General features: G+C 37.8%; 1 protein-coding gene across 1 annotated transcript in view; it reads left to right on the plus strand.

The window, feature by feature from the left end:
* The window catches only part of LOC309444301 (connector enhancer of kinase suppressor of ras 2-like), a gene marked incomplete at its 5' end in the record, with an annotated part of 168,646 nt that overhangs the window by 60,508 nt on the left and 80,900 nt on the right, over positions 1-27,238 (plus strand). The window contains 3 exons of the mRNA XM_082061999.1: positions 441-604; positions 20,347-20,549; positions 21,853-21,940. Of these exons, the coding sequence (XP_081918125.1) occupies positions 441-604; positions 20,347-20,549; positions 21,853-21,940 (455 nt within the window). The remainder of the gene's footprint in view (positions 1-440; positions 605-20,346; positions 20,550-21,852; positions 21,941-27,238) is intronic.

Consider the following 27,238-nt stretch of genomic DNA (forward strand, 5'->3'; position numbering starts at 1 on the left):
AGAGTCCTACAAGAGGAACACCAGGAAGAATCTGTTCCTAATCATGAGCTAAACTTATATTTAGGTCTCTGTGACATCATAAGAAAAAGATTTTCTGTAATGTCACTCTCTGTGCTTCTTTGTCCTTCCCCCTGGCTCCCTAAGAAGTACCATGAGGGTTTAAAGTTAGTATGAAAATGCTTAAGAACGTAAAAACTAAATCTGTAATATAAACTTTTCTCTTTAGTATTATGCACTGGAATATAAACTTTTCTCTTTAGTGTTATGCGTTATTCTATGTAAGTTAAAGCATTTTTTGCACATTTTCCAGAATACATCCAGACAAGTAATTATACTCATATTCCCAAGAAACCTATATTTATGAATTACAGAATTATGATTGTCTCCATTCTGAATGTGCATTGTTTTGTTTGTTGTTTTTTTTTTTTTTTTTTTAATAGGTCTCGATGATTGTCTCCAACAATACATAAAAAATTTTGAAAGAGAGAAGATCAATGGCGAGCAGCTGCTGCACATCACTCACCAGGAGCTGGAGGAGCTGGGAGTCACACGCATTGGCCACCAAGAACTGATCCTGGAAGCGGTTGATCTGCTTTGTGCATTGGTAAGGGGTTTTTTGCATCACTCTCCTTAATAATCTGGGTGTATAAATTTCCAAACCCAAACTGAAATAATGTAGACTGCATCCACAATGATATACTTGTACATATGCAGTGGCTTTGCTTCATTAAAGGACAGACATCCAGAGGCTTCTTTCTGCTGTAAAAATACTGTATATGTAGACATATCTCCATTTTATGATTATACATGATGGTCTTTTATTGTTCTTCCTCTAAGTTTATTGGTCTTACATTCAAACACTGTTGACTAGCACTACTGACATCCATATGGTTCTGTAATTATATGCCATATGCCCTCGTATTTCACTGACATTTGCCACACTCTTCTAACCCAAGTAGACCTGAGCGTTTTAACCATGCCAGCATTCAAAAGGATGCTACTAAGGAGCCAGAAGGTAATGCTAATTAGACTGGAAGATCATTTAAAATGAGCTTTAAGACAAGACTGGAATGATAAAATTGACTTTAGATAAAGTGCAGATGTATGTCAATTTAGAGTGTTTTGATTTGTGTGTGTGTTGGGGTTTTGTGTGTGTGTGGTTGTTGTAGTTTGGTTTTCTTTGCTTGTTTGGGTTTCTTTAGTAACCCGCAAGCATCTAAATGTGTAAGAATGCTGTTTTCCATGTAACAGGTTATTCATTCCATTAGCCTCCTAAAATAGTCTTTGATGTCAGGAAATTATTTTTTCCTCTCTAATTTAATTCCTACTGACTAATAAAATGTAATGTATTAATTCTAATGAAAAAATAACTTATTGTAGGTGAGCAGGTGAAAGGATATTGAAAATAAAGAAAAGTATAATAGTAAAGTTATGAAGGACTCAGTATTTTACTTCTTTACCAGGTGTTCTGCTTTTGCACAAACTCGGTTATCCTGTGGGATTTGGATAAGATAAATTGTCTCCAACAGGGAAAGTGGCACTTAGCGGTATAATAGAAAACAAGTGGGAAAATGCACTTGATCTATGAAAAAAAACAAATAGTACAAAGTACTTTTTATTATGCATATGCTTCTTTGGAAGTACCTATAATTAGAAAACATACTTCATGTAGCTTGCTATCTGTTCTTACAAACTAAATGTTAATATATGTCAAATCCAAGAAATGCTTTTGGCCTTGATGCAGCCAGACGTGTGAACTGCTGCGATCCGCACAGCCCAACAAACCGGGGCGATTGGAACCTCAGCACCCCGCCATGTTCCATCAGCACAGCGCCGTGTCCTGACACCGGGCAGAAATAGCAGACCCGAGAAGTTTCCTCTGGACAAAGAATGCCCTCTGGTCAGCTGTGCCCATTAGGAGGACCCTTGCTGAATTTTTTTATCCTTGTTTTTTCTTTTTCTCACTAAGAAGCTGCAGTTCTTCAGCGCTGCCCTGCTGGTCCGTGGTGCAGCTCTGCTCTCACTGTGTCTCATGATTTTCTTTCTTCTTTCAAAGCAGGACGGGGATTTTCCAGCTCCTGGTATCATTTATTTAGCCTCCTGCCTTTAGCCCTTACCCTTCCTTTCTCACTCTGTGTCTCAAATGCCTGCATGGGTTTTTTTTCTTTCTTTCTTCTTTTTTTTCTTCCCCCTGCTTCTAATTTTTTAGCTTGGTGCCCTTTCCATGCGGTTTCTGCTGAGCGCAGTCCCTGCTGCCTGCGGCTCTGCTCTTGGGGTTATTCTCTCTTTCTGACATTTCTGCACAACACATTCTTCAATTCTTGCAGCTTTTATCAAGCAAGGATCACAACTGAAAGTTTTACAAGACTATGCATAGTGTCTATTTTTATTCTGTAATAATTTATAAGATTTTTAATCTATGTAACCAAAAAGCATAATGAAGAATTCCTCTTAATTCTTTTAAATAATGTCAGAAAGCGAATGGTAGGAGATCTGATGCTGCCTTTATTAATACCTGAAATACACTTCTAAATATTACCATTTTATTATTCTTCTGTCCTAAATCTTGAAACATTAATAGATTATTGCACTAAAATCTGACTGCTGGTTGAGTGATTGGTGAAAATTGCGATTTGGAGTTCATCACTCTAGTAGATTTTTAGACTAACGAACCTAAAAAATCATGGGGAAGGCTTTACTTAAAAGTAATTTTTAGAAAGAGTGGAGGGGAATCTGTGTTTTGCTTGAGCCCGTGAACAGGAACTAAGAGAGAAGAAATTATTTGAATTGGAATGTCTTAAGGAGCATTCTGTCTTACCCCTGATTTCCTGAGTCACATTATAAGCAGACTTAATACAGTTTATGGGCAGTGAGAATGCAGCCCCAGTCAGCAAGACGCTATAATATGTTAATGCATTGTGTGTGTTTGTATGTATGGACAGGGTTCGTAGAGGACAATGTAAGTATATTTGTAGATTCATATATACATCTACTGGGAAAAAAAAAAAATCAAAACTTGTTATGAAACAAATTCAGGGGAAACATCAATTGAAACACTTTGGTCTAAAATTCTGCAGTGTTCCCAGTCCCGTGCTGGCTGAGCACCCACATCCCATGCACACCCTGTGCTCTTCCCGTCTGGATCACAGAGCTGCATTCCTCTTGATATCGATAAATGCCAGCACAACTCTGTGCTCTGTGTATTATCCACTCACTGGCCCATGCCAATGAGCATTGATTTTTATTTTTTATTCTGCCCCCCCCCCCCCGCCCCATACATGGGTTTCTTAATAGATTTCTGTTTGGCTATTGGCAGCATCCAAGTGACGTGACCTATTTCTTCCAGGCAGTATTAGCAGAATGTTCTGCTCCATCTTCGCTAGCTGGGTTGTGTAACACTTCAGCAGCAGCATCTCCAGCGTACTGTAGAAATCTCTCAGGTGATCTTAGGCTCGGTGATGCATCATGAATTGGGCTGCACGTTGGTCCTGGGTTTAGCTACAGGAAAGTGACGTGGCTTCGGTAAACCATGAGAAATTGGTCTATCTGAGCTCAAGCTCTTGGACCACACTGGAAGTGCCGGTTGCGACGCTGTATTTTCCATCTGTGCTCCCTGAGGCACTGGCCACCAGCCCACTGGTTGTTTTTTGGGGGGTGAGGGGCAGCTGTTGGGGTTACACATCAAAACCCAGCATCTCTGCTCCTGTCACAGTGAGGCAAACTGTTACACAGCGTATCCAGACCATGCTGACCCATACTGAGGGTTCTATGTGCCAGAAAAATCAAAATAAAGGAGGCACATCCTGTGGTTTTAATTCCCTGTCCTAACCCACATATTAGCTAGACTCTCAAATGCAAATTATTAAAGGCAGGGAAGGTTTAGTTGTAGAATCTATCACACATTTGTCCTCAATATGTTTTTGTATCCACTTCTCACAAATAAACGTAAAAAAAAAAAAAAGCTGATAATGTCTTGATTAAATGATTCAAACCATAATTTTATTTCTCAATAAAATCAGAAGAGATGTTACTAGTAAGTACAATCACAGATCATAATTTGTCTTTTTAAAGATGTGAATTCAGAGCTTTCTTTAACTTCCTGTTACATATGAGAATCTTATCGTAAAAAGATTCTACACTGGAAGAAGCCAACCTGCAGCTGGAAAGAGAGAGGTGGAAAAAAAGTAAACAGAGGAAAATCAAAGTACTAGATACACCTGTGCATAACAGAAGTGGCAATATGGTGATATAGAAGTATATGTATTTGACCTTAAAAAGAAAATAATTTAAAATGTTAGAATAATCTGGGTTTTGAAAGGATAAAATTAAAGTCCAAAAGGTGAGAGTATCTTTCATTGTAGGAGAGAGAATACTGGCACTTTCTTGGGATTGCTCTGGGTTGAATTGAAGTGCTATGAAAGGAAAAGTCATAGGTGAGCCATACTTTCAGCTTCAATTCTTTGCCTATTCTAGAAAGACATTTTTGAGTAGTGTTTTAATTATGAATAAAATTGGGAATGATGGCTATGGGGAAAAAAATTCTGTCAGCAGTCCATTCTTACTAGTGCGGTCAGAAGCTGCTCTGCAATTGTTTATTTGAAGTGACCTAAAAAACATCTACGGACTTAAAAAGTGCAGGCCATTTAGAATTTGGACTGTAAATTTATTAAAGCTGAAATATGAATCTGGGTGTGTATTGGAGGACTAGTTGCACAAAGGCTGACTCTGAAGAAGTAGTAGAGCCTGGGGAAAATAATTCTTTGATAGACAGTAAAATATATTGGAAAGAAGGAGTATTTTGAGGTCAACATGGGTTGCTGTTCAAACCTATGCAAGTAAATTTAATTTCATTAGGGCAGTATTGGAGTCAGTATGTTGTTAAGGCCCGCACAAATTAAAATATAAACAGTCTAGTGGAAAGAAGGACTTTGATAATGACTGGAAGAAAAATGAATGTAAAATGAAAAGCATGTTCAAATATAGATTGTATCTAAAGTAATTAAAAGCACTGTTAATTCATAGGCATTCAGCTAGTGAAATTAGGCACTGTGCTGTGATAGCATTCAAGGAGAAATAAAGATTAGAACATTTCTCTGTCTGCAGTTACTGCAGAATTTAGCAATCCAAGCATGAGAGATTTTCTGCTAGAAGGCAAAATAAAGTCACCTGTGGGTCAACATGTTTATAACAACTGCAGTGAGTGTCATTTGCTCACATATTTACTACTTTTAAGAAAAAAAACAGCAAAATCTGTGTGGGATATAGCTACCAAATATGCGCTTTTCCCCCCCTAATATTTTTCTAACATTTTCTTTATTAGGCATCTCCTAAACAAAATTGCCACAGTAATAGTAATTTGTTGGTCAGATGGAAAGCAGTTTGCAATAATTCATTTTGCAGTATGCCATGCTGAAGATGAAGCAGCGAGTCTTCCATAGCTGCCTCTGTATTGACACAGTTGTTTCTTATGAATTAAAATTATTCAGGTTTTATTTAATACTATTTTTAATGGCCATACCTACAGTTATCTCTTTTGAGATCCTTTTCATCTTTCATTCTGCTGATGCACTTGTTGGTTTGTAAATATTGAGAGTATATTGAGAAGTATTTTTTCTTTCTTTACCTGACATGTAATCAAGTTTCATTTTTAACAAATAATTCAGTGTGACAGATACTTATTTCCCCCCACATGTCAGAGGTTATTCAAAGGTAATTATTCTAGAATAAAATCTTCATTTTATATACGTATTGATGCTTAAATAGCTGGAAATAAATCTTTCTTTGCCATGGAATGCCATCTCATGGAGAGATCAGGAGAGATTCCATCTCCTCAGTGTAATGAGGAACCAGGCACATACATTATTTTTGTCTATACAAACATACATGCATCCAGAGAGCTTTATTAATCTCAATTGAAAAAGAATTTCAACTTTTGGCAGTCCAGCATTATTTATTATGCTGTGCCAAACCGCTGAATTAATAGTATAGAATGGGTTAGTTAATTACTTCACATATTAGAGAGGATGTATCATCTTTTGCTTAGTTTAATTAGCTGCTTAATTATTTTTTAGACTTTCAGATAATGCAGTTTGGAAAAATAAACTATTCTAAGGACTGTCTGTTTTTTATCTTTTTGAAGTCTGTTGCCAACTTTTGCATTTTCAAAAATCTGTTAGGATCAGAACATTAAGGAAGATAATTAAGTTTGTACAAACGGTTCACAGTAGCCTCAAGTACTTTTGTTCACAGGTAATTTACATGTGCGTGTGCATAATTGTTTTGTCTTGTCAGGAAGGTGTATATACCAGAAATAGAATAGGAGTTGGCTGCGTTTTACTCAAACTTCAGCTGCCTGCACACTGTCCAAAAGGGAAAGAGTAGGAGCGAGTGGGCTGCAGGTCAGGTGAATTCCAGTAGGTCACATCTAATTCTTTTCCACAAATAATGCATCCAGTCTTTATGGTATTAGGTTATCTATTAATAACTTCAGATCAATTATTTTAGGCTATAAGTATTTCTGTATTCTTCCTACTTAAGGCTAGGTAAGAAAAATTGGGTAAGGTACAAATCTGCTGTATTGACTCCTATTTTAATTCCAGTTGCCTGTAGAGCAAGACAATGTTAACACATTAATGAGAGGAAAGAGGCTCTTGTTTTTCCTGTCTTTTTGACATAGTTGAGAGATTACCTCTTGTCACACAAGAATTGTTTTTCAGAAAACAGGGAGAGACAGGGTCCATTCACAGTGTTAAATCTGTTCCAAAGGCTGTAACTTTCTTCTGAAAATACATCTATTTCAGTAGCGCTGAGAATGAGGATCCTGACCCATTGCAGGCCAGGCTGGTGAATACACCACTACAGGAACTACCGCAGGCTAGTGAAAAATCAATGTACTTATTTCCATTTATAAATTTATGAAATAATCCATTTTTAATAATCCATTACTACCTCCTATGACTGGTTATGTGTCTGGGTAAACTCAGTGGTATTCTGTCAATTAATATTTTGTGCCTTTTCATAATATGAGTTACTGTCACTCACTGGCAGAGAACAGCACACTGCAGTATGTGCAAATAAATTGTATCACTACTTATTAGGCCAATGCAGTGGCAGAAATTTATGCAAATGAATAGGTAGGCTAATTATATGGTGTTGAAATACCACATGTGTCCGATGCTATAGACCAGGGCAGGAGGGAAAATACTGGCTGAAATGCAATCCAAATGGTGTTGGTACACAGTATAATTTGTGTATATTCCTCTGGTTTAGGGGATGATAATGGTACGTTCATTTCTGGCATCATTTGGGTTTCTTTTGAGGTTTGGATCTGGAAGACAATGTTTTTGTCTGTAATTTCAGCCCTTCTGGATGTTCGGTTCCTTCAAGGTTGATGATAGTGATCACAATTACTATTGGGTATAAGGAATGGGCATTTTTCCTGTGCAGTGGCAGAAGGAAAACCTACATAATAACACCTGGTTTCATTTCATGGTTGTTTCTGCTGAAACCAGCTGCTGTAACATTGCGTGTTACAGTGTGAAGTGGGTGTTTATTGCTTCTTTTGCTTTGATTTCTTTGTGCTCCTGAGGCATCCTTCATTGCACAATTGTCTAATTTGCTAAAACCAGTGCACAGCAATAAGCAAGAGGCCAGATTCTGGTTTTAATCTCATTCCCCTGCTGCCTTGCACCAATATTCTGAATTGCTCTGTGTCAGCTCTTGTGTTCCACGCCACGGACTAGCCAAGATTTGGACACTTGACCTGCTGCATTGTCTGCAGCAATGTGGAGATGCCCCGTGGTCTCCTAAGGATACTTACCTGGCCTTTGTGGGCTAATTAGAATTGACATATCCAATTAAGTGGATATGATTTATTACTTTCCCTAGAATTTCATTGTGAAATGTGTGGAATAGCTGCTAGGGACACATGAATAAGTTGTGCAGCAGAGGACTCGTGTTTTCTTTTTTATTGTTTTATTTCTAGACTAAAGGAATGAAAAAAAAAAACATGCTTGTAATATTTGGGACCTGTGTCATGTCTTATCTCATGATAAAATGTGTTGCTAGATTTCTACATTGCTTTTGAGAACACTAGAGTGTATTTGATTAAAGCTTGCCACAAGAGGAAATCTTGTGAGAAATTCTCATCAAAGCTATGCAAACATCGTCTCTGAGATAAAATAGTGCTTCACACCTTTATTTTTCTATTTCTGCATGATATTTGTGGGCGACTTTGAGCTGAGAATGGATTTGTGCTCTCTCAAATCCTTGAGGAAAGTGGACATTTAATTTTTTGCAAGACTGTAAGTACAGGAATAAGAGCCAAGTGTAGGAGTTGGTGTGATCAGGTGAATCTGTTTAGATCACTCTTTTATTATGTTATAATACCAGTAGTAATGCTGTCATACAAACCCATGTGTACTAAACAGCTGTCATAGCCTTTTATTTTAAGAATCCCTGCTTTTATACAGAATGCCATAGGCTACAGAATATATTGTCTTCAGTAAATGTGATTTTCAATAACAGTGTTATGTCACGTGGTGCTTAATACTAAGCAACTGTGTCTTTCTCTTGTGCAGAAGGGGATGTTAATTTGGCAATTTTAGAGCTTTATAGCCAAATTCATGCAAACATTTAAAACAAAGTACAGTGAAACTTTATGAAAAGTGACTTAGGTAACTGAATGTTGACGAGAGCATTTGGGTGAATACTCTGGGTTTTGAAAGTTATGGAAATAACACTGATTGTGGACAGTGCAGAAACCCTGGACAAATTCGTAAATCTAGTTGGACAAGTTGTTCTGGGATTGGTCTGTGGACTACCCTTAAGGTTTTGTTAATTGTTGATAGGTGCGTTAAATGTTGGAACTGATTAAAACTTTTCTGTGGCTGAAAATATCTGTGGTTCTGGGCAGCTCTGACAAGCTAATTCATTGTTCATTTGCTCTTTATTGGCGGACATGAAACATAATTACTGGTTGTTGATGCAAATCCACATTAATTTACTGTGCTCAGATGTCTGCGTGTGCACTGACTTGTAAAAACAACTCATGTCAGTGGCTTAGATGGTCTTTATCCTTCTTGTTTGAATTCTTCATGCACAAGAAGGGGGGAAAGCGAGAGGTGGCAAAAAAAAGCTATTAAAATCCTGGGAACTTTTTAGTTCTATCTAGCGTTGTCTTGTGTGTTCTACACACTTAGAACATTGCAGATATAGGCTTCATGTTAAATAGTTCTTACTGCTGACTTCAAATCACTGTGACAATAAATGTCTGGAAATTGTTGGCCTGCTCTCATTACGCAATTTTGAAAAGTTAGCGCTCTGTTCAGTAAAGTGTAAAAATACAGACTTCCAAAGTATGCTGTGATTTCATAAAAATGCCACTAAACCCCATGCTTTTGTACGAGAGTTAAACTCAGTAATTTTAAGTTCTGAATTCTGGAGCGCTCAGTGGTATCTCTCCTGTTCTGATCTTTCGCTGCAAACACAGCAATGATGCATTAAGCAGGGTGTATTGAAGGAAAACATACTGTTTTTCTATAATCATGACTTGAAGTACAGGGGACTTGCCCTTTCCATCAAACACTAGCGTGTGGTTTTGGTGTATTGCTACCTAACATTTAATTGTATACTATTGCATTAAACATTTAAATATATAATTTAAATCCATTAGCCAGCTGCAATGGATGGCTTAGCATGTTTTATTAAAAGTCATTACCAAAGCTGTTTGAAGTCTCATAATGTCTGGGAGTGAGAAACATCCAAATGGGAATAATTCTTAAAGCAGGTGATGTTTTTGTGATTGCGTTGCCTCTGTCTGCACCATCTCACCCCATAGCACCTGTGGCAACATTTGGCAGTTTTACACAATCGCAACTAAACTTGACAGAACAGTAAATCCATGAGGATCCTGGGGTGGTCAGGAGGTCACCAGTGGGGTGGAGCCTAAACCAGTGACTTTTTGGGAGAAAATCCAGAAGATCCATGGGGAGAGGCATCGGCACATGGGTGATGACAGGTCTGTGCCTCCCCACACCCAGAACACATGGGCACTGATGGACGGTTCCTTGGCTGAATCCCACTAATTGATCCAGACCCGGTTAATTACATTAAATAGTAGCGGGAAGGTGTATCAGATTAAGGGGGTATAGGATTCTATTTTTGGAACAAAAAGGAAGATTAATGCAGACCGTTGCAGAAAGATATTAACTTTCCCCATTATATATAAAAAATATCATTCCATTAACATAATATTCAAATTTCTTTAAAATAACCCAAAAGCTCAGTGATATACAGATATTTTATTGGTTTGTTCATGTGTTCAAAGTCTAAAACATCAAAGAAATTGTTGTCTCTATAATGATTCACATAAAATACATTGGTAATTCTTAGTCTTTTAATGAAAAATAGTTGCACTGCTACTTATTTGGTAGTTTAAATAATTAAGTATAAACAATATTATGAATATTTAAAATTAGCTTTGAATTTTTTTCTGCGGCTGTAGATATTTCACTGGAAATTATTACATTTATTGCTTATGTGTTTCATTTGCAAAATGATCTTTCCCTTGCAGAAAGCAATAGCTAATTTTTTCTTTAGTGATTCCTGATTTGAAATCTGGTATAATTTTAACATGGAACCACCAATTCTGCCAGAACTGAAGCTAAATGTCTGATCTAAGGGAACTGGTCAGTGTCAACGTTTTATTTCCAAAAGAAAAGCCTATCATTTATTCTCTGAACTTTTAATAATTCACCATCATTTAAAGTTCTAATTTTGTCCTATGTACTGAATCTCTTACCCTCTAATCTTGCATTTCTACCTTATATTTCATTTTAAAAGGTAATTTAAAAATGAAAATATTAGAATTCCTATGATTGGATGGTTGGGTTTTTTTACACAAAACTATGATTATTATGAAATAAATAACAAAATTTAATTGGTTGCGAGGTTTTAGTAACGAATAATACAGGTTTGATGTTGGACAGTGTGCTACACGTGTGCAACCTCATTAACTTCTGCTGAGCAGCATGTGAATGAAGATCAGAGGGTACTGGCAAGGTACAGTATAGGCTTGTGATGTTTTGTCCATGACATAAAGCTGGTGGAGTTTCTCTGGAATGGAAAAAGGAAATTTTGAGAAGAATTTGGGTGTAATTTAGGTGCTTCTAAGAGGGATGTGACGTTTGGGTAGTCGTGGCGCACACTGGGAACCATCACTTGCAGCCCGGTGAGCACTAATGTGGCCAATACTTGGTAGCAATTTTTAAAAGTCACCAGCCCATGGTCTAATACATTTTTGGAGGTAATATCTCCTAGGTCATCCTTTGGTCTTTTTTATTTATCACAGTATCCCCAATCAGCATATCCTGCATCGCTTGTTTTGTACACATACGGAAGAGGTCAAGCCATCGCAGATGTCTGGCTTACACAGGGTTTTTTAATTGAAGCCATATGCAGATCAGTCCTTACTTCGTACTAGAGGGAAAATAATTGGAAACCATTTATCTTGTGACGTGAAAAGAAGACACAAAATAGCCGAACTGCCTTATTCCTCTCTGCTCTGGCTTTTGTGCTTATCAGAAAAGCGACGCTGCCACAGCTTTATCTTCCTAGGGGCGTATTTTCTGAGGGTTGCCATTGAAGCTGTTAAACATGCACAGATGTCAGCTTGACAAAGGACAAACGGTGCGCGGATGGTGCGGTACATTCACCGTTTTATGTCAGTGTGCTTGCAAGAAGGTTTCATTATTTCATGCTGATGTAATATTAAGGTTTTGCTCAAAAAAATACGAGAAAACATTAAATACATTTTGAAAGGGAGAAGACTTTTAAAATGCAAATTCACTTCCAGGGAGTTTAGATCTAAACTTGCTGTGAAGATGGAGTTGAGCAGAAGCTGTGAATTTGGAAGTACAGCGGGAGAGGAGTTACGAACAGCTCAGGGTGATGCTCCTGGAGTTCAAAGCTGTAAAACATTCTCTTCCAGATAAAGTACTATTGTACGCACAGGTTAGGATCAGGCTCTGCTGGTTCTGGAACTGAGGGTTCATTGCTTCCACAGAAATAAATCTCCTGATGGTTCAGGGGTAGAAATGTCCACTCTACATTTTACAGCTGAAATGAGATGTAAAATCTCCTTTCAGAGGGAATCTGTGCTTTTCAAAATTGCTGTTCTTAAAACTTTTGTGAGAACGAGGGTTAACTAAACAAATAGCTCTTTCAATGCTTTAGATGATTCCAAGCAAAAAGTAGAATAAATAAACCAGCTGATCCCTGATATATCTTTAGACAGTTTCAATGTAACAAATATCTTCTGCATCTGGAGCACATATTTTGATCTAGAAAATACACAAGTTTGTTTTGACTGGATATTGCTTAATAAAATCTTTAAACTAGCATTCTGTAGTCCCTGCTACACACCTCCAGTTTTAGTTACAGTTTTAAATAGATATATTTCTGTTCAATAAATGAGATAGATAGCAAGGTATACTTATTTAGACTATTTAAAAACAGAAAAAAAAAAAAATCAAGTACTTGCTGAATGACTGATCTAAAACTGTGAAGAGGAATATACAAAAGCCTTAGAAGTTATAAAATAAATAAATGAGGAAAAAAAATGAAGAAAACAGAAAACGTATATGGAAAAAATGACATTAAGATATTCAGAACGTGGCCAGCAGACTCAGAGTGAGAGTGGCATGATCTTTGAAAATATATTTGGATGTATCACAAAGTGAACATTCTGTATGTTGAAAAAAGACCAGTGGCCCAAGTCATCTGGGACCAGATGTTGTGCCGTAATATTTTTATTTGCATAAAAGTACCTTCCTTTATACTTGACACTATTATGGCAACAAGCAGTCTACGTAACTGAATAGCAGATTTCATGTTTTTGCACACCTTAAGCAAAAAATACATTGATGACGTGTCGTGATGTGCTGGATCATATTGCGTGACCCATTGTATGATGATATGATTTAAAAATGCGTTTTAGGAAAGTATATACTTCTCACACTGATTAGCCTGACAGAGGTACTTGCGTATTTGATTTGTTTAATGTTGTAGGACATTTTTGAATGCCTGTGCTGTGTATAATTAATTTAATTTTCTCATACAACTTTGTATTTTAGATACTTGTACCATAGTAAGATTTTCTCATCCTCGTACATAGCAAACATTAAGATGTTCCAGCTTATTCAAGCTTACCCAATTAGAGAGAATATTTGGATATTGTAGGATTTAAATCCCATTGACTTCCTTGGGATCAAGCAGGCCAAGGTGATTTTATGTAGCATATTCAGAGACCTGTAGCGAGAGCTACAGTGGAAAAGCTACTTAAAAAGTGTTTAGGTGGGTGATAAGAACACCGGTTAATTCTTGATCATCCTAACAATTTCTTCATAGAAACCAGTCTCCGGTGCAGTTTTAGCCTGGCATCTATTGGGTCAAGTCTTGTCATAATGAGTGACCCTTCAGAGAAGCCTGAACAAGCAAATCTGCATCCCGTGTCTGTGTCTGCTCTTGATCATCTTTCTTCCACGGGCATTTCAAGGCCCAGACCAGCCATATATTTTCCATGTTTTCAGAGGAGATACTTGCATGAATATATCCTCATCATCTGCTTTTCTCTAACTCTGTTCCTCTTACCAGGTGTCCAGTCATTTGACTCTCAACACTCAAACATAATTAAAAAAAAAAAAAATTAAATACCATATTCTGCTTTGATGGCTGGACTGATGGTCTTTTTGAGTCTGATTTTTAAAGGAATGACTATCATCTCCTAGTTCTTATCTGAAATCAGAAACACGTGGCTTTTTCAATAAAATTGCTTTTCAAGGCACCTTAATGATGCTTGATTACATTTATACATATCAATTACTATGGAAATGCTAAAGCTTCTTCTACAAGTTAAAAATACAATGCAAATGACAGGTTTTAAAATAAGGTTAAAATATTTAATCTTAGCACTATCTACTTAATGTGTCTATTTACAAGATAATAGGAAGGTCGATCTTAGAAACACTGTGACAAGTTCCAAATTAGAGACTCGGGAGACAAGAAAGAATTGTGACACAATTTCCTCTGAAAGGTAGAATAATTACAATGGAGGGGAGCACAGAGGGAGGAAAGCTGCGCATAGAAAAGTACTGAGGTGTTTCAGATAATGTACTCTAATTTGTTTTATGATCTTGCACATTTGCATAGTATTAACATAGTTATTAATAAATTCCATGCTTTTATTTTTATGAAATTTCATTGTGTTCTGTGCACATAAACTAGATTATAATACTGCAGTTTGACTGTCATAATAAACTGATAGGCAAATGCTATTAAAGATATTGAGAAGGGTTTTGGTTTTTTTTATTGTATAGTGTTGCTAATTTCCTGATTCAGAATGAGAAGAGTTTTTAAAGAAAAAGCCAAAACAAATTTGAACAATGTTGTACTTGAACTGAAGTCCCCAGCCATTAAGATGGAATGCATTTTCTTAATACATTTTGTAATTTGCAGAACAACAGTGGCTAGGATTTTATGTATTTTTACAATATATATATATTTTTCCCCTTCTCTAATGCACAGCAAAACAAGTTTATTTAGTAAACCAGGCTTCTTTTGCAATTTTGGAAATTGGATCCTGGTAAATATCAAAATAGGTATCATTTTGTGTGTTAAGATATTTCGGTGTGCATTACAGCATCTCCTCGCTGTACAGTAGCTGAAATGGCTATTTTAATAGTAATTCCACTAGACATTTACTGCAGACAGGTGAGTTAAACTGTGCAGAAGTGGGGTCTGTGGTCAGACATCCTGAGAATTAGGTCATGTTTGTGATTATGATCGTTACCCAATTAAAACACTACTGTGCCATGACAAGGCTGACACTACACCCAACATGGAGTTTCGTTAATGAAACTTAGTGCTTCTTGGATTTATTTTAACTGTTCACTGAGTGTTGCCAGATTTTGCATTTTATTTTAATCATTGTCCTTTTTCTAGCATTCAGGAAATGTGTTCAGTTTTAGGTTCTAATCTCTAGACCTGAACTTTTGTACTGAGTCATATGGTCACTAATGGGTTTTTTAGATGGTTTTGGATGGGGCACTTTTCAGGCATCATGTGCAACTGCTTTTAAGTTAAGATTGGAGGTGGGTTTGATGGATGGGCTTATGTGATGGTGAAGGAACTGGCTGGATGGTCACGTCTAAAGTTACAGTCAGTGTCTTGATGTCCAAGTGGAAATCAGTGGTGGCTTTAAGGGTCTGTACTGGACCAGTACTGATTATATTAATGACATAGACAATGGGATCGAGTGCCAAAGGTGTAACTGTTAGCAGACTGCAAGTCAAGTTTTGTTTTGTTTTCCTGTCTACACACCACTCAAGCAGAACTTTCACACTACTAAATATAATGCACTAATTACAAGGTATAATTTATTCCTTCCTTCAGCTGAATTTGTCACCTCTGCTCACATAGAATACCAATCTATGTCTTTTAGCACTCTATCTGAAATCTGTAATAAATGCTCAAAGTTGGTCGTATTCTGTGGAAGTGAGGTTTAATATGTAATTTTAATTTAGTATTTTAAATGTTGCAGCAAAATTTGTTTTCTTGTTAAGATAATTTCAAAAGCAGGACCTTTGTGATTTACATGAAAAATTTATTTTACCTCCTTGAGAAATAGCTATTCACATAAAGGCTATTTAGCTTGTAAATTCTTTTTAAAGAGGAAAACATGACACACCTGACTGAAACACAATGCCTTCACTTCACTTTGTCTTCATGCTATTTTAGTATCTTCAGTGTTAAAGTGTGATAAAAATAACACTACAAAATTTTAATACATCTACCTGATGAAGTCAAAGAACTGTGTACAGAGGCAAGTATTTTAGAATTAGGTTTCTATTGTGTTTTCTGTTAGCCTCTTAAAAAATACCTTCAGAGAGGAAACTTTTTAAAGCTGTGTTTTGATGGTTCTCATTCCATTGAAGTGTCAGAACTATTTATGCTAAAATCATAGTGTGTGATTAATTTTGGATCGTTGCTTCTATCAAACACACAGTGTTGCTTGTTTTTATCCCTGAAGTGCCGAACAAACGTACACTATCACCAACCCTGCAGTTTCCGCTGCGAAGCCGTGGCCTTTGCAGGAGAATGGGTGCAGCGATGCAGACAGCAGGGAGATGTGGGATCCCATCTGCCACATCGCGTTTTCCCAAAGCGGGTTACAAAAGCCCGGAGCTGCTTTGGGGAATTTTCTGTCTCGGGGGCCCCGGGCAGACGGGTGGGGAGAGACCTCGTGCAGTGCAGGTCCCTGGGGGTGACGGGGCTGGTGGGGACAAGCGGGCAGCCTGGAAGGGACCAGAACAGCTTTCCCAGCAGAGGGGCAGCTGAGCATCCCCCAAAGCTGCAGCACATGTCACAAGTCTGTGATAACTATAAGTCAATTTATGTGTAAACTGAGAATGACTCAAAAAACAGCCTGTAGTGGGGAAGATGAGCCTGAAGATTGAGCTTTCAAATTAATTTCCCGATCCCGCTCGCTGTACAATGGTGCTGGGACATGGGAAGGTGGCACGGGAGAGGCTTTCTGTGGCACTTCACAAACCTGTCAGATTGAAGCAATGGGGAAGCTGAGCCCAGAGGAGTGGTGGTGGGTGCCCAGAGCCCATGGAGGGCTGGAGGGGAGCGGGGCAGGTTTGGGTGCTGGGACATGGTGGCACCTGAGGGGACAAAGGCACATTTGCTCTGGGGCTCATTTGGGCTCCTAAACCATTGTCTGAAACGGAGACTGCAGCTGTGGCACAGCTGGAACAAACCGGTACATTGTGGGCATTCTTCATGCATGTGTAGGGAAAAGGGACCTGGGGGTCCTGGGGACAGCAGGCTGACCATGAGCCAGCACTGTGCTCTTGTGGCCAGGAAGGCCAATGGTACCTGGGGTGGATTAGAAGGGGGTGGTCAGTAGGTCAGAGAGGTTCTCCTGCCCCTCTACTCTGCCCTGGGGAGACCACATCTGGAATATTGTGTCCAGTTGTGGCCCCTCAGTTCAAGAAGGACAGGGAACTGCTGGAGAGAGTCCAGCACAGGGCAATGAAGATGCTGAAGGGAGTGGAGCATCTCCCGTGTGAGGAAAGGCTGAGGGAGCTGGGTCTCTTTAGCTCAGAGAAGAGGACACTGAGGGGTGACCTCATTAATGTTTACAGATATATAAAGGGTGAGTGTCAGGAGGATGGCACCAGGCTCTTCTCGGTGACAACCAATGATAGGACAAGGGGCAATGGGTTCAAACTGGAACACAGGAGGTTCCAGTTAAACATGAGAAGAAACTTCTTCACGGTGAGGGTGCCAGACACTGGAACAGGCTGCCCAGGGGGGTTGTGGAGTCTCCTTCTCTGCAGACATTCCAACCCGCCTGGACACCTTCCTGTGTAACCTCATCTGGGTGTTCCTGCTCCATGGGGGGATTGCACTGGATGAGCTTTCCAGGGCCCTTCCAACCCCTGACATTCTGGGATTCTGTGAAACCTAAAAATGGGAGCATAGCATGATATTTAGATTGTGGTATTTTAAGAACCTTAATGTGGTGAATTTCATGTAAGATGCTTGAATTTCAGGCAGGGTCTTTTCTGTTCATCTCCTCGTTCAGTCCTACTGCTCTGCACTTTTATTTCTCTGGAAATTGTAATGTTTTCAAAATATCACCTGCAGAAAAAGCTGTGTATGCATCCGTGTGTTTATACATATTTATACATACATTACACTGACTAATTACATGAATTCCAACATTAAGAAAACTACTATAATTAAAAATAAATCTGGTTTTAGGGTAAGTTGCAGTAATTACTTATGCAATACAAACTATTTAGCTAAAATTATACCCTGTGTCAAACAAACTGCAATGAGCATACATTTTTCTTCTTCTGTACTCCACATTATAGCAAAACAATTTCATAATATTAGTATCTTTAAGTATATAACTCTGGTGGGTGTTTTTCCACAAAAGAAATAAACTTTTCTTATATTGCAGATATTTCATGTTCAGCTTGTGATCTGCAGGTATTAGTGTTTGCAAAAAAATGATTGGCACTTTTTTTTCCATTGTACTTGTTATTTCTTCCCTTACTGTGCACTACAATAATTTGGCCAATTTTTATCTTAGTAGCTAAAATTTTCACAGATAGTAGTTTTATTAGCATAAAAAACTAATTTGTGATGTTATTGCATACAAGCAATAAGATATGAAAACACCCTAAGCCACAGCTGAAGATTTTCTTTCATTCCAGTTCTTTGAATATGTAAAAAACACAGGTATTATATTATCACGTGGATAAAAAATGTACTTAATTTTCCCACTGTCTTTTAAAAATGGAAGTTCAGAGCTAAATGTGTGCACAAAACCAGCAGAGGTTTAGCTGGGATTGTGATACAGACACAGAGCTGGAGGGTTCATTGTCACAGTGTATTTAGCTATTTTGCATCTTGGATTTATGATATAAAGAGGAATGAATATCTCTTTGGATGCAGACTTCCTATTTTCCGATTTCCAGTATGCATTTTTAACTATGCGGAATATTCATAATGGGTCTCTTGCATCATGTCTTCCACTCCGCAGCAGTAAAAACAACAGTCTTTTTCAGGTTGTTAAAAAAATGGTATTCTCCCCTGTCTTCTGACTTCTAGTGCTTCTGACAACAGCCACCTGCTTTTTCTGTGCTTCAAAAAAATACAGCTCAGCTGCCAAAGGCCTGGGGGTCACCTGTCCTGTCTCTTTCCTCTTGTCACCCCACAATAACCCTGATCTGCTGGAACACGGGAACAAGCATCTGAAACCGAACAGCGGAGGGGAGCCAGGGGATGGCAGAAATCCTCGCTGACGGTTGGAAAATCAGAGAGTTAGAGAATGAAACTGTGAAAACTAAAACCTATGTTTTACATACAGCAAACAGACTTATCCTGAAGCCTAAGTCGGTTGTACACCTCACTAACAAGTGTCACTTTGAGCACAGCTTCATCTTGATGCTATTGCTGGTGATATCCTCTATAATAAGATTTTCTGTCTCTGATCTCACATTTGTGTTGAATTTCTGCATCTTGAATTCCTTCTTTCCAACTTCTGTCATTGAATTGGGCATCAGGAATTGCTGAGCTCTGACCTAAAATATACGACTGAATCAGTCTGTGGCTGAACAAATCAGATATTCTGTATGTAACTCTTTTTCTGTGAAGATGTTCATGCTATCGTATGTTACACCCAGTGGATATACAGAATTTCTCTCTGTTTGAATGGTGCTTTTATGTGAAGAAGCTTAAGTAAACATTTCATTTCATTTACCAGTCACATCTTCCTGTGTTGAAGATTTACTGTTACTTTGGCCCTTTCTTCCAGCAATTACCCTTTCTGCAATGTACCTATCAGGCCTGTTTTACTGAAATGGAGAGTAGTTTGCTTTAGTCTGCTTTCTGTTCTTGATAAGCGGTTTCACGATCCAGATTTTGTGATAATTTGATGAATTATGTGGCTAGATGAACAGCATTTGCTGTTGCTTTAACAGTCAGTATTCATTCTCTAAACCCCTATGTCCATTTCCACCAAAAGAGCAATTTGGTAAAAATGACTATGCAGCAACTTTAAGCATCATGAAAGAAAAGCAGGGAAGGGCATAAACCTTCCTGAGTGTTTTTTTTCCTACTGTTAGTATGTGGGAAATAATCCTGCATATGCAGATACGTGTTGCCTGGACCTGGATGATGTGTAACCTCACCTGGGTGTTCCTGCTCCAGCGGGGGGATTGGACTGGATGAGTTCAAGGTCCCTTCCAACCCCTGACATTCTGGGATTCTGTGAGCGTGCAAAGTCAAACTCTTTCTGAGGGGAAGCCCAGCAGGTCACTGGCTGGGAAAGGCATCCAGTAAATCCACTTACTGTCATCCTGGCAGGAGCAGACATTGAGAGCAAGGTAGAGCAGTGTAGGGAATTCCTTCAGTGCTTTTATTAAAGAACGATTAGCCACAAAATATTATGTGAATTGGAGCGAATTATTTAATGTATTTAAGCTGAGATATCTTTGTGCTTGTTACCTGGGTCTAAGTGGGGAACTGGTGTAGTGATAAAAGGACAGAGACATGGCTGAAGGAATGTGGATAAAGGGAAAAGGGACTTGTGTGTTGAAAACTTAGATTCAAACACACCCCTCCCTCAGAATTAGCAGAACGGAAGAAAATCCATAACTATCTTGTCCTTTTGTCAGCCAATGCCAATCTGAATATTTAACCTCACAGTTTGTTCACGTAGCTGACAACACGGTGTTTCACTTAATTGTGCATCTTCTTCTTTCCCCGCAGAATTATGGTTTGGAGACTGAAAACCTGAGAACTCTTTCTCACAAGCTGAATGCCTCAGCCAAAAATCTTCAGAACTTCATAACGGGTAGAAGGAGGAGTGGCCATTACGATGGCAGGGCCTCCAGACGACTGCCAAATGATTTTCTTACCTCTGTAGTTGACCTGATTGGTGCTGCCAAGAACCTACTAGCCTGGCTGGACAGGTAGTTTACTATTTTTTTAACCTTTATGGATGAGAATAATTCTTTGGGTTGTTTTTGTTCTTTCTTTTTCTCTTCTATTATTTTATTCTAATATTAAAATGGCTGTTCTGGAATTCTAGCTCTAAATTTTGTTTTGAAAATTTCTCAAATACTGAAGGCAAAATGTAGTACCCTTTTTGTCAGGAGGGTGTTGAAGTTTTCTCTAGTTGTTTCCAGGTTGTTTTCAGTCTGATAGGATTTTGTGTGAAGTAGACACTTTTGTGCTGTTCCAAGTTGACATCTCACTGCCACAAATGGTAACATTGGTAATTTCAGAAAGAAAGGTAAGGATGTCAAGACTGTGGAGTTTGAACTGTAGTTCAGCAATCAAAAGGACATGAAAAGCTGGAGTTGAGCAAATCAGTTCAGCAGCTTCAGAATAAATTATAGTACTTGTTTAGTCTGAAAATTAAATTTTCTCATTAGCTTTTTTATCAAGAGTAGGATCGATGTATTAAGTACAGTTGTGTTGGTGAATGCTCAACAATCAACCACTTTTTTTTTCATTTATAAATTAAGAATTTGAATAAAAGTATCTATCTGAATAAATGCAGCTAAAATTTTGACTGTGGCAAGACAGAAACCAAAACATAAAATAGCATCAGCTCTGTTTCTCTATCTTTGGAGTTCTAGCAATAGATAGCTTTATCTTGAATCTGAATGCTCTCGAACGTATAAATGGCACATTAGAAATCACAGTGAGAGTGAATCACCCTCCTTTGCAGGATTTGTATAATCCCGGTGACATCTTCCTAACCTAATGCCAGCAGTCATCTTCTCTCAGGCTATGACCTTGTCAGTTCTCATAAATTCGATTGGGGTCAGATTCAGCTAGAATTTGGAAAGCCTGAAGAAAATCCAAGTGGGCAGGAAGCTGTTAGTGACTGAGCAAGTGTTCCTTTGCTCTCTGAAGGTGTTAACTGCTGCTGAAGAGGGATGTCCTACTAGAAACGCTGTCTTTTTAATGAGCTGTACAAAGGAAATCTGGACAATTATTTGGAAGCTCCTATTTCCACTTTCCACAAGAACGATAACTTCTGATGTTCTGGCCAAAATCCAGTTTACGTCTTTCCTGCAGATGTTGTTTCTTGTTTCAAAGGTGTATTTTACAAGAGCTGTCTGCCTTGCTGCTGCAGGTTGTCATGATTAGGTGTTTCTCATTTCTGTGTGTAGAACTGCTCTCTGTATCACACGTATCTGCTTATACTGTAAAAAGGAGTTTTAATCCTAAATGCTGTAAAAACTCATCTGTCCTTTGTCACAGGTCCCCATTTGTCAGCGTGACGGAATACTCGCTGCTGAAAAACAACATCGTTCAACTGTGCCTGGAACTAACAACCATTGTGCAACAGGTAGGACTGGTCGTCTTCCCCTCTGAGTCCTCTTCATGCTGTTGCTTAAAAATTGCAGTAGTAAAAATGTTGCTAAGCTTTTACTTCACTGGAAAGATTGTTTTAGCATTACCTCTCTGTTCCTTGCTTATTTTCTTTCTCTGGGAGTGATGGGAAGATTTTTGGACTTTGGTTATCCTGATATGCCTGGAGAGATCGAAGGACAGTGCGAAGTTAAAAATAATACACTTTGCTTTGAGTGGAAAATTTCACGTCAGGGCATCTACCAACATGCAAGTGTTAAATAAAAGAAAACAGCTATGGTGGGCTAGAGCTTAACTACTGCTGTTTGTTACAGATTAAAATATGGATGATCAAAAATCTTTTGGGAACAAGTTCTTACATTACATACAAGTATATCCAGAACCTGTACTGTGGCTCTTTCACTTGAAGGAGAGCCAGTTATATGAAAGCTGTTTAGTGATCAACATGAAATATTAATAACATTAAACAAACCAGATATGGAACAAATAAGGGTAGTAGTATTTTCATCACTGAAATTCATTAACTAATATAGTACGGTCCACAGGTACATAAAATTAGTTTATCTGGTCTGTAGTGCTACATAATATACAAATAATAATAGTCTGACAGTGTCTGGCCCTGCAGTAAGGCAAGAGGTGACACAGGAGTGCAGAAAGACTGACTGGAAATCAGTTTTAGAAATAATTACAGCAAGATTCTCCTCTTGTGAGTGGCTAAAAATGCTGATGAGACAAAATAGTGTTGTTGGAACATGTGGAGAAGCCAGAGAACAGGTGGGACTGTCTTGGAATGAAGCAAAGGAGAAAGATGGAAGTTTGGTAGGAGGGACAGCAAGAAGGAAGCTCAGCTGAAGCTTTGTTTGTGAGCACCTGGGGCTGGAATAGCAGCATTCTGCAAACTTTTTTTTCCCCCCCAATTTAATTTTAGTTATTTGGAAAAAAAAAAAAATAACTAAGGCTGATAAATATCCGTCTTTATATCTTTATTTTTTACACGGTTATCTATAATATTCAGCTTTATTCCTTTTAGAAATTTTCTCCTTTATGCATTTTTGCAGTGCAAAACAAAGCTCATTTTTCTCTTTTCTTGGTTTAAAAGTTCTTGTGTAGGCATTTAATTATTTATGTATTGTTATTAAGCTTTCTCTTACAAAGTGTTTATAGCGCTAAGCTATTTTTGATTTACAGACTAAGCAAAATGAACTCTACAGTATAAAAAGTTTGGATTCTGATTCCACCCTTCAGCTGATGTTGCACTTTGTGTGAGTTTGATTTTTCTTTTCCCTGTGGTCTTGGTGAAAATAGTATAATTTTGAATTGCCGTCTCCCTTTCTGTTGTTCATTTCACTGCTTTTGGCAGATGAAATTCATTTCTTCTCTGCCAGTTTAGTTCTTTTTTTCAATTCTTCACTCCCAAAGCTGTCCTCCTTTTGACAACTTAAAAACAATCTATCTTTTAGCATAAGCTCCAAGACATTCCAAGACAAAAAATGTTTGGTTAGTTCTTCAGGTCAGTTACAAATCAAGTTTTGCCTTTTCCTTATCTTATTGTCAGATCTGGGTTGTTTGATAGTCATCTATTAAGATCTTATTACAGTATATTAAACTTAGCACCAGAAAGAGGAGATAAAACAAAATTATTCATAGGGAGACAGTTTTGCTATTACTAAATCTGAGGAAAATTGATCTTAATGTGTGAAAGCAGAAATTGCAGTCTTAACTGTAGGCTAAAATATGAATTGAAAGGCATAACTAATAGAAACCTAAATCTCAGATCTTTTCAGATACTCCTTATTAATGGTATAAATTTCAGATATCTAATTTAGTGCAAAAATAGCAGTCAAGGTGATGCATTTGGCAGATTAAGCAAGGAATGTCTTCAACCTGCAGATTTGTTTTGTGCACAATTCCCATGCTTTGTGTGCACAACTTACAGCTGCCGCCCAAGGGGAACTTCCTTCTAACTAGGGGGCATTACTATGCAATCTTAGTTTAATATACACACTGCTTATGGATCTTCTTGCTGGGATGTACTGTATGTATAACATCAAGTGACACACTCTTGTATCTAACCAGGAAGGAGCTTTTTTAGCTTTTAGGTTATATCCTTTCTCTGTGTGTGTGAAGATGTGATCTTCATTTGAAATTTAAACCAAACAGATGAACTGAAATGTTGGGTATTATTGTTTATTTACCATGTAAATGCAACGATAAACAAGCAGCCACTTGTTTGCCTGTAAACAGTATCTTCTTGTACTGGTTTTAAGATCATTGATCTTTATTCTCTTGTCCTAGGGGAGTTTTAGACTTGTCCACTTTGTGCTTGGGAATGTACTTTATTCTCAGTTTTCATATCCCTCACAATCCTACCTTCACTAAAATAAGTAGGGAAACTATAAAAGAATAGTATCATGCAGAAAGCTGCAATGTCCCGTAAGAATGTGTTGATGACAATGTGCAAAAAAGGTGTTAGAACAGAGCACTGAAATGTTTGAGCTCTCTGTTGACTTCATTTTGAAGTATAACTCCAGTCTCAAGGTAGGCTACGTCTCCTTTTTGCTCTGAAAATGAATCCACCAGGTTAACTTGACTGAATTTGGATTTGGCCATGGTCTAGTGCCAAGGCCAACCTGGGGAAAGGGTAACTGGAATAACTGGGGAAGAACAGGTTTGGAGTTTTGTTCATAAAATGTAGACATTGGTTAATTTTACATTGAGCAGAAAGAGTTCACTAGTTCTAGTAGAAATTGATTTTCTGAATATGTCAAAGATGTTTAAACCTGTGATATTAATAGTTGCCTTTGACATGTGCATTAAACTGCACGAACGAACGTTCTCCAAAGAAGTTTGTCTGTGTCTTACGAGGGAACGTTAGCACAACTCATGCTAATTTGTTTCCAATAAAAGTGAAACAAAATTTTGCTTGTTCTCCCCTTCACTAATGTTCAACTAACATCACTGAGATAAATTCAGAGACCGTATCGCCAACTTGTGCCCTATTTTTAGTCAAATACTTTGTGTTTAGGATGAAGCATATGTTTTTTTTAAGCTCTCTAGTTCATACTGCAATTGATGGAAATTGTTGTGTTGTAGTAGATTCCTGTAGCTGGTGTGCTTTATAAATGAGCCCTGCTCTGAGCAGGTGACTGGACTAAATAACCTCCAGAGGTCCCTTCCACCTGAATTAGTCTGTGATTCAGCAACTGCCTTTGAAAACCTGGGTGTTATTTTCAGTTTGAACTTTGCAGACTTCAGCTTTCAGCAACTCAATCTTATTTTGCTTGCGTTTGCTAAACGACATTTTGTGATCGAACATCTGTTCACTGTTTTCTAAATATACATTTTGATAAAGTCTTTACCTTAATTAAACCAAGTAAAATAAGTAACTTCACAAATATACCAGTGTATATTTGCCTAATTTCAGAGCAATCTCATTCTTTTAAATGTGTGAATTCCAAAGAGAGTTTGATTTTATGTATGCAAGCAATATACTGTTAAATATCATTTTGTCATGTCCACCATGTCCACTGGCAAACAACACAAGGTTTTAAGTTCTTTTCCAAGTTGCTTTTTTATAAGGTCTGTGTTTCTTTTCAGTACTAGACTTAACTCATGCTGTTTTATTGTACTAAGTTAATGAACTAAGTATTTCACAAATATTAGTATTTTTATTTGTTACTTAACTCTCCTCAGGACTTTCCATAAAACATTCTTTATGGTATCTGCAGTCTTCAGTAGTACTTGCATTTTTTTCCTTTTGGAATTATAAACTAAAATTATGAATACAGTGTGGGTGAGCACAAGTCCTACTGACCTTTTCTCTTTATGAATATTCAAAAGAATGCTGGCTTATTTGCTCGGGTTTAAGAAGGTGTACTGTGGCTTTGAAAGGTAGGATGTTCTGGTTGGCACAGAAACGGGCTTGTAAGTAATACTGCTGCTGTGATTATTTTTGTAATTCTTGTCTTTTACCATTTTACACAGGGAAACCAGAATGCAGCTACTAATTTTTTAAGGGTTTTTAAACTCTAAGAAAAAACGTTTTTAACATGTCATCTTGTTTATGGAGGATGTAGAAAGACTATCACTATAAGTATTATTTATTTTCTAAGAAAAATAGATCAACATTCTATAAATGTTAGTCCTGGAAGATTTTATGAGGTCCATAGTGCATTGCTATTTATTAGAGAAAAATAAATCACAATGATATTATGACCTACATATCTTAATATTTTAGTATAATATTGCAAGTGCTTTCAACCTCTCAGTTAAACTAGTCTGATGTATTAAAAAAAAAAAAAAAAAGTCAATATGCATCTATTTTGGAAGGGATCCCAAAGCCATTAACATTTTAAATGCTAATGTAATCTTCAATGTGCAGCATAAGTATAGCTGACATTAATTCTGCTCTACAAAACAATAAAATTTCAGTCTTACTATATAAAGGTCCTGTATTTTTTGACCTGAAGTAATTAAGTTTGTTTAGAATGAAGCTTGTATTGTATTTCTAGCACAGAAATTAAAGGAATAATTTAAAAAGGAGCATTAGCTCTGAAGTCAAGCTGTAAACCCTGCTGTGATCATCTTGTTCTCTTGGTATTTGGAGGGTTAAAGGAGATGGTGGATGTGCTGTTAGATGTGTCTGAAACTTGTAGGAAAAAGTGCCTTGGGCATTGCCAACCAAACTAACTAATCCATTCTTTTTTTGTGCTGTAGAAAATAACAGTATGAATACAGAAGAAACATCAAAGGGATACTTGACCATGAAATACTGATATACATTCTTCTCTGTGTTCTTTGGCACTCACAATCTTCTGATTTTTACTTACTTATTCTGTAACAATATCCTCTAAACAGCATGCACTTAGAAATTAATTTTTCTATCAAAGTGCCCACCCTCCAAAATAAACGTGACCCTTAGAGCTGAGGGTGGGAGAGATCCGTGATGGGTCCCAGGGCTGAGGGCTGAGGTTTCCCCAAAGCAGCACCCAAGGCAGAAGGTTGGGGAGCTGGAGGGGGCTCAGCTGAGGACTTGAGCTGCTGGATGAGGAACCATAAAGGGAGTGCGACAGGCTGAGCTGGTCACACAGCTCAGCTGCTCGTGGACCTGATAGAGTGAGGATGCTGGAATTATTTCCTGGGAAGTTTGAAGCAATTAGCTGTGGTTGCTGCCACGGTCAGGTCCAGGAAAGAGGAAATCTTGAGAACTGTAGGGAATCTTAAGTTACCTGAGGGGATCTTTTAGGTATATCAGTAAGTTAAATTTTACTTGAAA

Source organism: Streptopelia decaocto (assembly GCF_964273445.1).
Source record: "Streptopelia decaocto genome assembly, chromosome: 10".
Taxonomy (NCBI): Eukaryota; Metazoa; Chordata; class Aves; order Columbiformes; family Columbidae; genus Streptopelia; species Streptopelia decaocto.